Here is an 18,831-nt window from a genome sequence, read left to right as displayed (position 1 = left end):
CCAACTGGCATTCGCGGCATGCCATACACCACCTACGGACATCACCGCGAATCCCTGGCCAACAGAATCGGGCCATTATTCGGGCTAGTGTCTTATCCTGCCTAAAGTGTCTGGCCATGGGATTAAAGTGAGCTGCCTGGAATACCAATTGCCGGTGGCTCTTTGGGATCAAAAGCTGCATGATCGGCTCCTTAGTCTGAGTGTCCTGTGTCACTCGGTATAATCTATCTTTCATAATGGAGAAATAGGGGAAGGACGGGGTGGCGTTTGGCTGGAGCGTTTGACCAATGATTACTCTCACTTGGTCAAACGCATGCCGCAGAGTCTCATCTCGTGACTGCTCTAACGGAAAATCCGCGAGGGATTCCCCAAGAGAGGGAGGAGGAGCCTGCGGCTCCTCACTCTGATGCGGAGATGACGTAGACGGCTCTGTGACAGCTGCTCCCACCAATGCCACACCGGGACCTCCCCCCGCTAAACTACAGCAGGACCCACTCTTCACTAAATGTGCCATTAACTCCCGAAATCCCGGCCAATCAGTCCCCAAAATTATTGAGTGGGTAAGGCAAGGATTAACCACCGCCTTTACACTAAATTTCTCCCCTCTAAATAGAATGTGGACCGACACTAAAGGGTAGTTGTGAACATCCCTGTGCACACACAAGACCTTCACCAATTGTGCTCTCCCCAATGCCTTGTCTTGCACCAGGCTTTGGTGGATTGAGGTCTGATTACAGCCAGAGTCCACCGAAGCCTGATACGTATCCCCTTGGACACTCACCGATATGTGATATGCTCTGGCCCGATCGAGGGCGGTTCCTGGCGCGTCGGGGATCCGGACCACCGCGCCCACCTCCATTGCCGAGCACTGATGCTGGAGGTGCCCCGGTTCCCCGCAGTGCCAGCAAACCAGCCCGGGTTCTCTCTCTGCACCAGCGCTCTGGGGCTCACTCACCTGAGGGGGGGGCGAAGAGACAGACACGGAAGCGGGAAACGGGAGGGCACCAAGGGCCAGCTGGGTTGGAGCTGGCCCCCGCCTCTGCGGTGGGGGAACGGGGCGAGGACAAGACACAGGAGGGGGGTAGAGAGAGAGAGGAGATCTGTGATCCTGCCGTGGGAACAGCCGCCAAATGATCCTTCGCCAACTCGATGGCCTGATCCAGCGACGCCGGGCGATGGCACTGGACCCACTTTGCAGTTCCGTCAGGGAGTCATGCGATGAACTGTTCCAGTACCACCAGATTGACGATTTCCTCGGCGTCGCAATTGTCAGCCCTCAGCCACCGCCGGCAGGCATCCCGGAGTTGCTGGCCAAGCGTGAACGGCCAGCCGACCTCCTCTAGGTGTAGAGCGAAGAAGCGCTGGCGTTGTTGTTCAGAGGTGCGCCCCACACGCTGGAGGACGGCCCGGTGCAGGTCTGCGTAGACCAGCCGGCTGTCGGCAGGGAGCTGTAGCGCGGCCAGCTGCGCCTCGCCCGTTAGCAGGGGGAGGAGGCACGCCACACGCTGTTCCACCGGCCACCCCCAGGCCTCTGCTGCTTGCTCGAAGAGCACTAGGAAGGCCTCGGGGTCGTCGTGCGGGCCCATTTTCGTTAGGGTGAGGGGGGAGGGCCCGCGGCAGTAGAGGTGGTGGACCCCACCGACGCGAGGAGATGCCGGAAGGCCTGACGATCTTCCTGTTACGCCAGCACCAGGGCCTTGAACCTTTGCGCTTGCTCCTTTCGGAGGGCGACCAGCGCCTGGTGCTGGCTCTGTTGGGCCGTGGCGAGGGCATGGATCAGGTCTGCGAAGGGGGAGGACTCCATGGGGCTGTTCTCCTCTGTGCTCCCGTCCCGGGTTTCAGCACCACTGTACTATGTTGAGCGGGTGGGTGGAGCACAGAAGTACGGCAGGCCAGAACTGAGTTTGCAAAAACTCTATTTTCAGCTTTTCAGCTTCACATACTACTCCCAGTCACACAGCCACGCACATCAGTTGCCTGGTAGGGGAGAGAGCTCCCTTCCTCTGCTCTCTCTCTCTCGTTATATAGGGCACGGTCACTGGGGAAGACACACAAACACAGATTCACCAACATCAGGTGCAGTGATTCTGCCACTTACCTTCCCTGACTCCGCCGTCCGGTCACAGACTGACGCTTGACCACGCCCCCACTGCCACACTTACTTTTAAAAAAGCTTGTAAACCATTTGTCTTAAAAAATAAGTGGAATAGGAATTGTACACTGTACTAACAAATAAGCGTTTGTTAGTACAATATACAATTCCTATTCCACTTTAGTTATTTTTTTCCCTAAAGGCAAATGGTTTGCATACTTTTTTATTTTTTTAAGTAAACTCATTAGAATTTACAGTGTGGGGTTCCAGGTGGTCACTATGGCATTTTTATGAGGTTTCTTTATGATTACAGGTGCTTATGATGATATTGTACTTTTGTTTTTATACATCCCCGATTCCAAAAAAGTTGGGACAAAGTACAAATTGTAAATAAAAACGGAATGCAATAATTTACAAATCTCAAAAACTGATATTTTATTCACAATAGAACATAGACAACATATCAAATGTCGAAAGTGAGACATTTTGAAATTTCATGCCAAATATTGTCTCATTTGAAATTTCATGACAGCAACACATCTCAAAAAAGTTGGGACAGGGGCAATAAGAGGCTGGAAAAGTTAAAGGTCAAAAAAAGGAACAGCTGGAGGACCAAATTGCAACTCATTAGGTCAATTGGCAATAGGTCATTAACATAACTGGGTATAAAAAGAGCATCTTGGAGTGGCAGCGGCTCTCAGAAGTAAAGATGGGAAGAGGATCACCAATCCCCCTAATTCTGCGCCAACAAATAGTGGAGCAATATCAGAAAGGAGTTTGACAGTGTAAAATTGCAAAGAGTTTGAACATATCATCATCTACAGTGCATAATATCATCAAAAGATTCAGAGAATCTGGAAGAATCTCTGTGTGTAAGGGTCAAGGCCGGAAAACCATACTGGGTGCCCGTGATCTTCGGGCCCTTAGACGGCACTGCAGCACATACAGGCATGCTTCTGTATTGGAAATCACAAAATGGGCTCAGGAATATTTCCAGAGAACATTATCTGTGAACACAATTCACCGTGCCATCCGCCGTTGCCAGCTAAAACTCTATAGTTCAAAGAAGAAGCCATATCTAAACATGATCCAGAAGCGCAGACGTCTTCTCTGGGCCAAGGCTCATTTAAAATGGACTGTGGCAAAGTGGAAAACTGTTCTGTGGTCAGACAAATCAAAATTTGAAGTTCTTTATGGAAATCAGGGACGCTGTGTCATTCAGACTAAAGAGGAGAAGGACGACCCAAGTTGTTATCAGCGCTCAGTTCAGAAGCCTGCATCTCTGATGGTATGGGGTTGCATTAGTGCGTGTGGCATGGGCAGCTTACACATCTGGAAAGACACCATCAATGCTGAAAGGTATATCCAGGTTCTAGAGCAACATATGCTCCCATCCAGACGACGTCTCTTTCAGGGAAGACCTTGCATTTTCCAACATGACAATGCCAAACCACATACTGCATCAATTACAGCATCATGGCTGCGTAGAAGAAGGGTCCGGGTACTGAACTGGCCAGCCTGCAGTCCAGATCTTTCACCCATAGAAAACATTTGGCGCATCATGAAACGGAAGATACGACAAAAAAGACCTAAAACAATTGAGCAACTAGAATCCTACATTAGACAAGAATGGGTTAACTTTCCTATTCCTAAACTTGAGCAACTTGTCTCCTCAGTCCCCAGACGTTTACAGACTGTTGTAAAGAGAAAAGGGGATGTCTCACAGTGGTAAACATGGCCTTGTCCCAACTTTTTTGAGATGTGTTGTTGTCATGAAATTTAAAATCACCTAATTTTTCTCTTTAAATGATACATTTTCTCAGTTTAAACATTTGATATGTCATCTATGTTCTATTCTGAATAAAATATGGAATTTTGAAACTTCCACATCATTGCATTCCGTTTTTATTTACAATTTGTACTTTGTCCCAACTTTTTTGGAATCGGGGTTGTAGGTTATTGTCCATTTCTTTCTTTAGACAACTAGCTAAATAAAAACAGCACTCTGAACCTATGCTCTTCTTAAGAAACATAACACAACCTCGATATCTATTTATAGATATAGGTTTAGAGAAACCGCTTTGGGACCGAAAGGTTGCCAGTTCAATTCCCTGGACCAGCAGTCATGGCTGAAGTGCCCTTGAGCAAGGCACCTAACCCTCAACTGCTCCCCAGGCTGCTTTGGGTATGTTGTATGCCGCTCTGGATAAGAGCGTTTGCTAAATGCCTGTAATGTAATGTAATAATAATAAAATTATTATTATTATTATTATTATTATTATGTTTACTTTTAGACTTATAACTTGGAGACACTGGTACTGAAATAGTTTAAGGTATATTAGGGAGGAAGGCAAAACTTAGCTTTTGGGAATTAATGTCGATGTGATCAGTAATTAGTCAGGAGTTATTATAATAGAGCCATAGTTTTATGTAGATCAATATTAAATCTATGTAGGACAAATGGAAGACTCTGTAATTACTGCTTAGTTAATCATGAACTCAATAATATATTTACTGAGTAATTAACTAATAGTTAAAAGGAATAAATGCTAATAAAGTACTACTAATGAAGGACCCATTAGCTGAACAATAAAGTGTTACCAAAATGTTTTGTTTGGATTTCATTGAACTCACACCATACCAAGGGAATCAGTATTGCTTGCCAATCATTGACATGTTTTCAAAATGAATGAATGAATGAATGAATGAATTTATTTTTATTTCGAACATGTATAAAAAATGTATGTAACTATTTGTACATACAAAAGAAAGAAAACGAGAAATTAAAAAAATAAATAAAATTACAGAGCTAAGACATTACAAAACACCGCACATTGTTCAAAATAGGTTGAATGTTTCCCATGTAGACATGGAGACACTCTATTCAGTAGTGAAATACAGTATCTATATCTATTGAGAGAAAATATTCCAAGATGGGGCAGCACAAGGAAATTGTCTAGTGATAATTGCATTGATGGCCTATCTGAAAGTCTCCAGATAGATCTGAAGACACACTGTGTTTATCAATCCCTCATTATGTTAAGTATGTTTTAAAAAGAGGTATAAATTATTTCATATCATATTCAAATAGTGTAGCTGCTCTTTAGCTTGTCCACAAAACACTGGACAAGCTAAAGAGCAGCTTCAGCAACAGACTCATTCAACCCCGCTGCTCCAATGAACGATACAGGAAATCATTCCTACCCACGGCAATCAGACTTTACAACTCATCTACCTCTGTTAGAGCCACGATCACACATTTGGACTAATTCTACCTGTCACCCTCTGCACCACATATAACATAGTATAACGTATACTTAGTGTTTACTATGGGACATGTGACGTAGGAATATTATCCGCATTGATATTATATATCATATTTTTGTAATATTCGCATCCTATTGTACATTCTATGTACATATTCACAATATATTATTTAAGGTATGTGTACATCTTTTTTTTATTCTCTTGACCTCAGTACTTTATTTTATTTCATTGTATTTACCAGACTGCTATGACAATCTAATTTCCCTTTGGGGATGAATAAAGTCATCCATCCATCCATCTATCTATCTAGTGGTAGAGTGGTAGTTGTAAGCTTGGTTAAAATAGATTGGTGCAGAATGTCTCAAATAGAACATTTGTCTAAATGTTTGATACATTGCCATACAATGTATGCTTGTGCCAGAACTTTGATCTTCAACAAATATAAGGTGATGCAAATAAATTGCATAAAAACATTGTATTTTGTTGCATTTTGTATACCGTACCTCCAGCAGTGATTTTAGGTCTGTGAGAGACGTGCCAATAGGTCTGTATAACTAATCTGTGTTTGTGTGCACAAGTGCTTGTACCCATTGCTGTCCATAGCTGTCCTCAAGATCATTGACATTGCGGTCATCCCAGTCAAGCCGCAATCCTAGAAGTCTATAAGGCAGAAATCCATTTTCTGCCAATATCACAAAGTAGGTAAAGAATCCAGCCAGGGCCTGGATCATACCTACACATAGACACAAATAAGTATAGTCGGGTGACAAATTAAAGGAAAATTGTTCTTTCTATTATGGTGTGGGGAGCATTTTGCTGTCATGGTTTGGATTGAATTTTTCAGTTAGAAGTGAGGGGTACTGGAAATCAACACAAAAGTTGCTTTTGGACTGGAGAAAGTTTCTCATAATTCTTGGAACTGTTAGAAGAAGTTCTCCCATTTTTGCATGTCCACACTGCAGGAACTGAGAATGATTATAGTTTTTAGGACACTATTTTGAGGGACTTTTTTGAGCTCCTACTTGAGGGTAGGTACTCTCCCAACACAAAAGGAACAAAAAACATATGGACTGACCGTTAAGTCCAGGCCTTATTGAGCCGACAACCCCAATTCCAAAAAAGTTGGGACGCTGTGTAAACTGTAAATAAAAACAGAACATGATAATTTGCAAATCATGGAAACCCTATATTTCATTGAAAATAGGACAAAGACAACATATCAAATGTTGAAACTGAGAAATTTTATTGGTTTTTTTTTTTGAAAAATACATGCTCATTTTGAATTTGATGTCAGCAACACATTCAAAAAAAGGTGGGACAGGGGCATGTTAACCATTGAGTTGCATCACCTCTACTTTTAACAACACTCTAAACATTTGGGAACCGAGAAGACCAAGTGCTGTAGTTTTGAAAGAGAAATATTGTCCCATTCTTACCTGATATACAATTTCAGTTGCTCAACAGTTCAGGGTCTCCTTTGTCATATTTTGCACTTCATAATGCACCAAATGTTTTAAATGGGAGACAGGTCTGGACTGTAGGCAGGCCAGTTTAGCACCTGGACTATTTCACTACAGAGCCATGCAGTTTTAATATGTGCAGAAAGTTGTTTGGCATTGTCTTGCTGAAAGAAAGAAGGCCTTCCCTGAAAAAGATTTTGTCTGGATGGCAGCATATTGCTCTGAAACATGTATATATCATTCAACATTAATGATGTACATCTGGGAAGGCAGGCTACCCATGTCATGTGCAGTAATTCACCCTCATCCCATCATAGACACAGATGCTGGCTTTTGAACTGTGCACTGATAACAAGCCGGATGGTCCATCTCCCCCTTAGCCTAGAGGAGGTGGTGTCCATGATTTATAAAAGAATTTCTACTTTCAATCATCAGACCTCAGGACAATTTTCCACTTTGCCTCAGTCCATCGTAAAAGAGCTCTGGCCCAGAGAAAGTGGCAGTGTTTCTGGATATTGTTTATATATGGTTTTAACTTGCATTTGTGGATGCAGTAATGAACTGTTTTCAAAGACAAAATGGTTTTCTGAAGTGTTCCTGAGCCCATAAAATGATTTCCACTCCAGACACATCTGCTTTTAATGCAGTGTCGCTTAAGAGCCTGAAGATCACAGGCATCCAGTGTCAGTTTTCAGCCTTGTCTTGTGTATACAGAGATTTCCCCAGAGCCTCTGAATCTTTGAATGATATTATGTACCACAGATTATGTGATCCTCAAATTCTTTGCAATTTTACATTGAGGAATGTTACTCTTAAACTGTTGCACTGTTTGCCCATGCAGTCTTTCATAGAGTGGTGAACCCTTCCCCATCTTTACTTCTGAGAGATTGAGCCTCTCTGGGATGCCTTTTTTTTTAAAATACCCAATCATGTGGCGGCACGGTGGTGTAGCGGTTAGCACTGTCGCCTCACAGCAAGAAGGTCCGGGTTCGAGCCCCGTGGCCGGCGAGGGCCTTTCTGTGCGGAGTTTGCATGTTCTCCCTGTGTCCGCGTGGGTTTCCTCTGGGTGCTCCGGTTTCCCCCACAGTCCAAAGATGTGCAGGTTAGGTTAACTGGTGACTCTAAATTGACCGTAGGTGTGAATGTGAGTGTGAATGGTTGTCTGTGTCTATGTGTCAGCCCTGTGATGACCTGGCAACTTGTCCAGTGTGTACCCTGCCTTTCGCCCATAGTCAACTGGGATAGGCTCCAGCTTGTCTGCGACCCTGTAGAACAGGATAAAGTGGCTAGAGATAATGAGATGAGACCCAATCATGTTACTGACCTGTTGCCAATTTACCAAATTAATTTTATTTAAGCATTATACAACTTTTTCAGTCTTTTATTGCCCCGTCCCAACTTTTCTGAAACTTGTTGCGGACATCAAATTCAGAATGAGCATATATTTTTCAAAAAACAAAATTTCTCAGTTTCAACATTTGGTATGTTGCCTTTGTACTATTTTCAATGAAATACAGGGTTTCCATGATTTGCAAATCTTCACATTCTGTTTTTTTTTTTTTAATGTTTACAGTGTCCCAACTTTTTTGGAATTGAGTTTGGATATGTGACAGAGGAAATATAGCATGATTTTGATGCATTAAATTTAAATGTAAAAATGTTAATTAAAAAAAAAGTTCTTGATCATGTTTTTTTCAGCCTATAAAATAATAATCCATACTGTACTAACATGTCAGGTAAACGTATTTTAAGCAATCGCTAACTATTTTCCACCACAAATTTGCTCTTTTTAATGCAATAAAAAATTTTCTGTCAGCACATAACTCTTCCTGGTCTCCCCCATTCTAATGTGCAGTGGAATTATCTATTTCTATGGAAACGTGACCAAAACATGACAGGCAAAAGTGGACAAGTTTAAATCCTAACATTAATAGTTTATCATTTTCACAGCAAAACAAGAACATTAGTGAAAAAGATGCACATTCATATGAAAACAAAGTAGTGATGTCACTATTGCAACTGTCAGCCGGCTGACACCACTTCACCATTCCTACTGGCAGTGTAAATGCAAACTGGAAAAAAAAAAAAAAAGCCCTTGAAGGCATGTGGTTCTCAGGGGAGCTTCCCAGGGGCTAGTTCCTCTCAATAAGTTCATAGAACTGTTTGGTCCAAAAGTGCCTAATGTATTCTGCCTGATAACCTTTATCCGATGACGAGTCATTATACAATGTGCATATCCATAGGCTACGAGGGATCACTGAATGATTTGATGTATATGAAATTATGTAAATCATATGCTGTGGCCTTCACAGTCACCAGATTAAATGATCACCTATGCACTGTAAAAACGATAACTCGTAATTGTTGATCTCATAAAAGTTTTCAAATTAATCTGACTCAGAAATAAAACTTTGGTATTTGCAACTGACAAAAACATGTATGTCCAGCAAACTTCTCTCTATTATTGCCTTAACAAGTACTTTCAAAACAGTATAACACGGATTTTTGAGTTGATATTACGGCAGACTTGTTTTCCTTCATGGAAACACGTTTAAGCAGGGTCTGGGCCATCTGCTCATTATTTGAGAAAACTCAAATTATCAAGGTAACATGATCCTAGAGATTTTTAAGTTTTCTCAGCTTTTGAATACTGTTGTTGACTTTACTAAGGTTTACAAGTTTACACAAATATTCCAAGAGCTTGCTTTGCATCCAACTTTGGTGATAAGCTCAAGTTTCTGTCCACAAAGTGTTGTGGACAAAAGTGGTTTACTGGTTATATAGCATTATTCATGACATTTTCTGTTATCAAACAACTTCAGTTGTCGTGTTTGCCAGCCTGCGTGTGTACTGCAGCATCCTTTGCAGGGAGGGGCTTTACAGGCGGGGTGGAGCGCAGCAGAGAGAGAGGGGGAGAGACCTGGAAGTTGTACTCTTTCAAATTTTTAAACTAAGTCTACTCTTTTCTCAATCCTACAGAATGCAGCTTTAAACAATGCTTCTTACTGAAAATAGGAATCACTCAAACTCAAAGCACATGCAGGTTACAATGAAGGAACATTCAACCTGTAAAATAAGGTGGCACTCCTCTGAGTGACACCCTTGAGGTAGCCATGGCTTACACTGAATGGAATTTAATGGAAAAATGCACCTCTTTACCTGTGCTTAAATATGCTTGTACAATTACATCCTTTATCCAATGGGCTAACCTGGCTTTACACAGCAGAGCCCTTTGAGGGTGCTCCCCAAAGTACACAAGCAGCTGGTTAGTGAAGTCCACAATTGAGAGCCGTCACTGGACAGAGTGCAGGCCTGGGCATATTCTCAGATAGGTTTGGCAGATATGTTTATAGATTTACCAATGTTAGGTTCACACGACAGTTGGACCATTGTTTCACATGAAAGTGGGAATTAAGAAATGCATCATTAAGAAATGCAATTCAAGGCTTGCTTAGCTGTCGTGATAGCCAGTAAAAAGCTATCTTAAATGAAAGCCAAATTATGTCTGTGTCTTCATTTCAATTTATTTATTTTTGAGGGTTTTTTTTTTTATTTACACACTCCCGGGGGGGATGATAATCTGCCCCTGCTCCTATAAAGATAATGATGCCATGTACAATTTTGAGATACCCCCAAGTCTTATCTGATGGGTAGTCAACACAGGCCATGTTCTGTTTGGAAGAATGGGGCTATGTAACACTGTCTCTGCAGTGTCATCCATTCTGGTGACAGCCATGGGCAGATATACAGCCAAAGATTTAAACAATCATGCACAATACATCCTGAGCCAAAGTCTCTATTTCTGCTTTGTTCATGACTATACAGGGTAGTGTGTATTTGAGATAATTGGGTGAACCACATTTTGATGAATATGTGACCCTAATGATTGATAATCACACAATAAAGCCTCAATGATTGAAAAGAGAAAGGTTTCCATTTTTAAAGATGTGCAACTTATTTCTGAAAAATAAACTATTCCTGAGCTATGAAACTGAGAAAACTGGTTGTAAAATGGCCACTAATTGCATTCATCAGGATCTAAGGATTAAGATCATGGTTGTCTAAGGCCATGGTTCATTTGACTTGACTCAAAATTTCACAGTGGATAGGTAAAGACTTGCCCTTGTGTGTGAGCATATGTCTTACCGATCTGCCCATATGCCATACTAATGAGTCTCTCATTGACCAATTTGTCAGTTTTGGAATTTCTGGGTTGACGCTTCATAATGTCACTTTCTGCTGACTCATAAGCCAGAGAAATGGCAGGAATCTGGGTGAGAAAGAGACAGCAAGAGAGAGAGATGGAGAGGGAGAAATAGAAAAAAAAGTGTGACAGTGCCGATGGGCAGGGGCAGTAAAACAGCAACAATGGCATAATAAGTAATTATGTATTTGTGTGACTGTCTGCATGTGTGTGCAGAAGTGTTTCTTTGCTCTCTATGTCACATGAAGGCCAAAGACATTCATAGTTTGAAAATGATGAAGACAAATAGATTTACATAGAAAGGAAAATGAAAAAAATGACTGAGTGAGAGAGCAGTCTTTACTATCACTCTGGCATATAGCTGTAGACTGAAGGCAGACAATTGTGATGGTACCTGGCGTAGAGGAATGTGTAAGGGATGTGTGTGTGTGCGTGTTTTACCATGTCAGTTCCCAAGTCAATACAGAGGATGGTGACAGTGCCCAGAGGCAGAGGAACACTAGCAATGATGAAGAAGAGAAAGGGAGAGATCTCAGGGATGTTGCTGGTGAGAGTGTAGGCTATTGATTTCTTCAGGTTATCAAAGATCAAACGACCTTCAAGAGATAGACAGAAGAGATAACAAAAATGATTCTGCAATTGATCTTTTTTCTTTTATAACTTTAATATCCCTTTCTGGGGTTTATGGCCTACACAGGAAAACTACTGATGACTAAAGGTCATTGTACACATATTCAGAGATAGTGAGTTACGTTGCCAACTTAAGTCCCAAAATAATATCAATATTTATGTGGGTAAAGTTATTCACATTCACACTCAAGTTGCACAGCTGCTTAAGTCGATTTTCTGGGATCACTTTCAGATTATGCAAATCACTCTGAGACAGGGTTATTCAGGAGTGTCTAGGCCACCACCTTTAAAGCATTTGCCTTTTAGAAAGATGGATAAAAAAAAATGTGTACTGAAGAAGGAAATAACTTTTTTTTTTGCTCTCAAATATAATATGATGGAACATAAAAACAAGAAACAATGTAAAAATAAAAAATGAAACAGACTAATATGAAAATATATGAATAAGAAGATGGCATTGAAATAACTTTTATAGGCGTCTAGTATGTTGCTTTGAATAGTTAGTTGTAATTATCACATTAATCATTGCAATTGGTTTAATTTAACAAGTTGTCCCTCGTTATTCGGCAGCTTACGAAATACCTCATGAATCAACATCCATCTTATTATTTTACGTGTAATTTTTATATTTTGTGCTAACAGTTACATATGGATACAAATTAGTGGAAGTCATGAAATCAATGTGTGCAAGGAATATATGCCATTTTATCATGATTTTGTTTATTATTTAAATTTATCACCATTTTGAGTTGTTGAATTAATTAAACCTTTTTTGTGTGATGTCTCAGTAGTGGCTTGTCCGTAGAGGCAGATAAATACAGTCCCTTCTGAAAGTATTGGACCGGCAAGGCCAATTCTTTTGATTTTTCTATACACCAATCAGCCATAACATTAAAATTACTGACAGGTAAAGTGAATAATATTGATTATCACATTACAATGGCACCTGTCAAGGAGTAGAATATATTAGGCAGCAAGTGAACAGTCATTTCTCAAAGTTGATGTGTTGGAAGCAGGAAAAATGGGCAAGTGTTTGGATCTGAGTGACTTTGGCAAGGGTCAAATCGTGATTGACTGGACGACTGGATCAGAGTATCTCCACTATTGCAGGGCTTGTGGGGTGTTCCCGGTATGCAGTGGTTAGTATCTACCAAAATTGGTCCAAGGTAGAACAATTGGTGATCCACCAACAGGGTCGGGGGGCCCAAGGCTCAATGATGTGTGTGGGGTGCGAAGGCTAGCCTGTCTGGTCCAAATCCCACAGAAGAGCTACTGTAGCACCAATTGCGGAAAAAATTAATACTGTCCATCAAAGGTGTCAGAACACACAGTGCATTGCAGCTTGCTGCGTATGGGGCTGTGTATCCACAGACCAGTTGGAGTGCCCTTGCTGACCCCTGTCCACTGCCAAAAGCACGAACAATGCGTGCATGAGCATCAGAACTGGACCATGGATCAGTGGAAGAAGGTGGCCTGGTCTGATGAATCTCATTTTCTTTTACATCATGTGGATGGCCAGGTGCATGTGCATCACTTACTTTAGAAAGAGGATACACTATGGGAAGAAGGCAAGCCATCAGATGCAGTGTGATGCTCTGGGCAATGTTCTGCTGGGTCTTAGCACGCATGTAGATGTTACTTTGACAGGTACCACCAGGAGCAGATTAATGCACAGGCTGGCCTAGGGGCCTCAGGTGTGTAAGAGCCCTGGATTGGGCAGACTATTTTTAATTATTTAAATTTACTTCAGAGAGAGAGAGAAAATATCCCTTTACCCATATTGACCCATAGGAAAGATTTAAAAAATTAAGCAGCTGACTAGGTAGATGTGGCCAGTTTAGGTTTTCTATTACGTATGTTACTGCTACTGGGCAGCATAGCAGCAAAATCTCAGAAAGAAAATATGCTAGTAGAGCACAAAAACAAAAAGTACAATAGCTGAAAGAACACTGATCAAGAGCTAATAAAGTTAATTCCTTAATTCACTGGATATTTCAAGGCTGCTGAATATTCGGCTAGTCAGCTACATAATGAAGATCCACAGCAGGAGGACTGTGGGCAAAGGGTTAACATTGATGTGGTTGAAACAACTGCAATCAACTTTTGACTGTAGCTGCAGCTAGCTCTATCCATGACAAAGACACCAGCCAAGCTGACCATGACAATGCCTCACAAGGGCAATTCCATGTAAATGTCAACCTCACCATGCAAAAATAAAGCAACATGAAATACATCAAAACCACTCCCAGAGATATCACCTAGGCCTGTATTTTACAGATGTGAATAAGTTGAACCAATTTGTAACCAACCTAATGTGTCACTGTCAGTCTTTCTTTCTTATAATGTAAAACCCAAGCTAAAATCAACTTTGATCATGTACAATTCTATATTATTGCCACAAGCCACAGAAATGTATGCTAAAATCCACAAAACAGCAAAACAATAGCCATCCTAAATATTATTTAAGAACTCTGATAGTTTTAGCTGATATTTAGAGAGTTTTTCAAAGGGTTATGGTGGTTAAATTGCTGATTTTCTAAACATACGCCATGTCTATTTCAGACGCGTCACATCCATAACGGAATTTCGTCACATCCATAACGCTGACTTTTCCTTCCGAAACTCTGCATGAAATACAAAATATTTTAAACAAAGATTTTTTAATATTCACCTTGGACCCCTCTATCAAATGGATATCTCCATTTCGACATTAGGTTTACAATTTCACAGAGTTTGATAAAAATGTACAGTCACCCAAGAAAAGTGATACTTTTTCTGTCACGTCCATAACGCATCTTTTATTGGCGTTTTCTGGCATGCCCTAGATGTACTATGGGAATTGTTCTTGTTCTATCACTTCTCCAGTATGGTACAGCCTTAAAATATGCAACACCTGTTTAAATACTGGGAGACAATAAAACATGCACTGGGTCATTTGTTGCCATTTTGAGTTCAAGTGTCACGTCCATAACACTGGAATTGCTCACAACCATCTCACTCAGATAATTATTCCGAGACAGAGGAATTGACACTTCAATCACCCAAAACACCAGTATGTTGTACCACCAACACCCTGAGATTTAGCCATATCCCAGCCGCTACGAATACCTCCATGACGGCCTCACCTGTTACTGCAGAAAGTGCACAAGGGGCTGCAAATCCTGCTGCCATTAACTTGGATCCTGCATGCTGGGATAAAATTGATGAACATATGAGGACATACTGGGTTAAAATGGGACCTGATACTTGTCAGAACAAAGATGCAGATCAACTTCTCACAAATCAGAATCAGAGGCATCACTCCTCCAAAGATATTTAGCAGACGTTTGGGTTTTTGAACAATACTGCATCCATCTTCATACAAGTGCTTCTTACAGGAGTGGCTAATCTCTAGAAGAAATATGCAGCTGATCTGGAGGGAGATTTTGTGAACAAACTCAGACAATTCAGAGAATTTATTAAAGAAAATGAGGACACTTCAACAAGGTCAATGCTGCAACTTATAAGAGGAAGGAAACTACAGTCAAAAGTTGATTAGAGCATTGACAGCTTATGACTTTGCCTGTAACCAATGTCAGTGGGGTGCATTTTTTTTTTTCAAAACTGAAACTAGTTAAAAATAGACTGAGATCCACAATGGGCCAAAACAAACTAAATCACCCATCTCTGACTGAAAGTGATATCCTGCAAAAATTGGACTTTACCAGAAAGTAATATTTTTCTCTGTTAGAAAAACAAGGAAGAAAAACTTCTAAAGGTAGGAATATGTAGGCTATTTATGATTATGCTGCTGCATTATTGCTGTTATTATGTGCTGCTGCTGTGTTTATTGTATTTTGTGGCTTTGCTTTATTCGAGTATTGCACAGCAGCACCCACGATTCATGTCTCTATAAGGACGTTGTGATTTTTCCTCAATAAAATAGGGTATTCTGTACTTCTGCAGTTGTACCTGTTGGTTTAGAAAGCTAGAAGCTGTTACCAGCTTGCAGATGCAGTGTGAATGCCTTTTTTCTGTGGCTTTGGTGTTTATAGTAAATGAGGGGGCCAATGACCACCTTAATTCATGCACTGCATATTACCTCCTAAGCATTGTGGCAGACCATGTACACCCCTTCATGGCAACGATATTCCCTAATGATAATGACCATGTTCAGCAGAATAATGAGCCCTGCCACACTTCAAAAATTGTTCAGGAATGATTTAAAGAACATGACAAGGTGATGACTTGGTCTCTAAATTCCCCAAATCTCAATCAGATCGAGCATCTGTTGGATGTGCTGTGCCCAATAAGTCTGGTCCATGGACTACACGCTTTGGCTTTCTAGAACTTTGATAGAGGTTAATTTTGGTTCTGGAATGTTTGTGGCTCATACAGAATACAGAGGTATTTCTTTGCCAATTCCAATCTGGCATTCCAATTCTTACTGCAGAAGAGTGCTTTGCATCTTGTGGTATGGCCTCTACGTTTCTGCTCTCAAAGTCTTCCTCAAATGATGGGTTGCGACATGTTCACCCCGTCCTGTGAAGATTGTTGGTGATGTCACTGACTGTTGCTTTTGGGTTTTTTTTCCTTCACAGCACTTACAATGTTTGTCGTCAACTGGTGTTTTCATTGGTTGACCAGTTCCATGTCTTGTTGTAATTAACCAGAGAATTCTTTATTTTTCAGGATATTCCAAACTGTTGTATTGGCTTCTGCAATGGCTCTAAGTTTCCCTCTTTTCTCAGCTTCAAATGATCTCAGCCTTAAATAATCAAAATGAAAGCATCATATTGGGCACGAGAGATCAATCTGCCTCACTACATATGCTTTTTTGTGCAGATCATGCAACTTACCTGGAAAATGTGTAACAAATTCGTGAGACTCGCTGATGGTTCAACAATATGGTTTGAGTATTGAACAAGCTGTACTATATATGGTTTGAAATGTGCATGCACAAACATCCCACAATGCATGAGGGTATCCCCGGTCATGTGGGAAATTTCTTTTTCCTAGCCAATGAGGAGGGTGGCATGGTAGTGCAGTGGTTAGCACCATTGCCTCACAGCAAGATGATTCTGGGTTAGAGCCCAGTGGCCAACAGGGGCCTGTCTGTGTGGAGTTTGCATGTTCTCCCTGTGTCTGCATGGGTTTCCTCCAGTTTCCCCCACTGTCCAAAGACATGCAGTTAAGTTAATTGGCTACTCTAAATTGTCCATAGGTGAGAATGTGTGTGAATAGTTGAGAGGAGAAAAGCTCTATAAGTAATCCAGGAGAAGACAATAGGAAACCCCTACTGTAAATCTGTGTTCACACATATACCGGTACGATAGTAGTATAACTGTATCGATACAAAGTATACCGGTACAGTTTAGTGCATCTGTCCACACTAGCAAGAAATGTTTGCGGTTTTCTTTCATGGTAGTTGAAATGCGTGTGCGCAAAAGGTTTCCGTGGTTACTAAGTAACTTCCTTCCAAGAATATGGCGGATGAAACAACGTATGTGCACTTTTTGTTGTCAATGTACAGTGTATTTCTGGCGGTCTTTTATTCAGTCAAATCGTATAAAACGCACGAGGCAGTTGAGAAAGAAACAAAGAAAACTGTGGCAGCGGGGGCGTGGTCAAGCGCTGGTCTGTGACAGGAGGGCGGAGTCAGGGAAGGTAAGTGGCAGAATCACTACACCTGACATCAATTAACCTGTGTTTGTGTGTCTTCCCAGTGACCGCGCCCTACTTAAGGAGGGAGAGCAAGAGCAGAGGGAGCTCTTCCCCGAACCAGACGCCGGTTGTGTGTGTGTCTGCGGTTATATATCAGTTGTTCACTGGAAAGTGTGACAATAAAAAAATGCATTATCAACCTGAACTCTGTCCTGCCGTCTTCTGTGCTCTGCCCTTCCGTGAGAACCGCTACAGTAGTGCTGAAGCCCGGGATTATCTGGAGCACAGAAGCCGAACAGCCCCATGGAGTCCTCCCCATTCGCCGACCTGGTCCACGCCCTCGCCACAGCCCAGCAAAGCTAGCACCAGGCACTAGTCACCCTCCGAAAGGAGCAGGAACAGCGGTTCAAGGCCCTGGTGTTGGCCCAGCAAGAAGATCGTCAGGCGTTCAGGCACCTCCTCGCGTCGGCGGGGTTTACCAATGCTCCCACCGCGGGCCCGTCCCCCCTCACCCTAACAAAGATGGGCCAGCAGGACGACCCCGAGGCATTCATCACGCTCTTTGAGCAAGTCGTGGAGACCTCGGGGTGGCTGATGGATCAGCATGCGGTGCGCCTCCTCCCCCTGCTAAGGGGAGAAGTGCAGCTGGCTGCGCTACAGCTCCCCGCCGACCGCCGGCTGGCCTACGTGGACCTTCGCCGGGCCGTCCTCCAGCGCGTGGGGTGCACCCCCGAGCAGCAGCATCAGCGCTTCCGCGCTTTGCGCTTGGAGGAAGTTGGCCGGCCGTTCGTGTTTGGCCAGCAACTCCGGGATGCCTGCTGGCGGTGGTTGAGGGCCGACAACCACGACGCCGAGGGGATCATCGACCAGGTGGTACTGGAACAATTCATCGCACGCTTGCCAGCAGGAACCGCGGAGTGGATCCAGTGCCACCGCCCGGCGTCGCTGGATCAGGCCATCGAGATGGCGGAGGACCAATTGGCAGCTGTCCCGGCGGCAGGACAGCAGACAGCCTCTGCTCTCCTCTCTCTCTCCCCTCCTCCCGTGTCCCATCCTCGCCCCATTCCCCCACCGCGGAGGCGGGGGCCAGCGTCACTCCAGCCGGCCCGCCGCACCCGTGGTGCCCTCCCGTTTCTCCCTTCTGTGTCTGTCTCTCCCCCCCTCAGGTGAGTGAGCCCCAGAACACCGGTGCGGAGAGGAAGCCCGGGCCGGTTTGCTGGCGCTGCAGGGAGCCGGGCCACCTCCAACAGCAGTGCACGGTAATGGAGATGGGCGCAGTGGTTCGGATCCCCGACGCGCCAGGAGCCACCCTCAATTGGGCCGGAGCGTATCGCATACCGGTGAGTATTCAAGGGGATACATATCAGGTGTTGGTTGATTCTGGTTGTAATCAGACCTCAATTCACCAAAGCCTGGTGCAAGACGAGGCATTGGGGGGAGCACATGGGGTGAAGGTGTTGTGTGTGCACGGGGATGTTCACAGCTACCCTTTGGTGTCGGTCCACATTTTTTTCCGAGGGGAAAAATTTATAGCA

General features: G+C 42.9%; 2 protein-coding genes across 5 annotated transcripts in view; both read right to left on the bottom strand.

Moving 5' to 3' along the window:
- The window catches only part of atp1a2a (ATPase Na+/K+ transporting subunit alpha 2a), a 431,823-nt gene that overhangs the window by 71,384 nt on the left and 341,608 nt on the right, over positions 1–18,831 (bottom strand). For all 4 annotated transcript variants that reach the window (XM_060906007.1, XM_060906008.1, XM_060906009.1 and 1 more), the window contains 3 exons: positions 11,465–11,619; positions 10,966–11,089; positions 5,947–6,092 (listed from right to left, as the gene is read on the bottom strand). In XM_060906007.1, coding sequence (XP_060761990.1) covers positions 5,947–6,092; positions 10,966–11,089; positions 11,465–11,619 — 425 coding nt within the window. The remainder of the gene's footprint in view (positions 1–5,946; positions 6,093–10,965; positions 11,090–11,464; positions 11,620–18,831) is intronic.
- The window catches only part of sdhc (succinate dehydrogenase complex, subunit C, integral membrane protein), a 443,337-nt gene that overhangs the window by 256,379 nt on the left and 168,127 nt on the right, over positions 1–18,831 (bottom strand). The window lies entirely within an intron of this gene.

Source organism: Neoarius graeffei, chromosome 23 (genome assembly GCF_027579695.1).
Source record: "Neoarius graeffei isolate fNeoGra1 chromosome 23, fNeoGra1.pri, whole genome shotgun sequence".
Taxonomy (NCBI): domain Eukaryota; kingdom Metazoa; phylum Chordata; class Actinopteri; order Siluriformes; family Ariidae; genus Neoarius; species Neoarius graeffei.
This window is presented reverse-complemented; position numbering and strand designations above follow the sequence as displayed.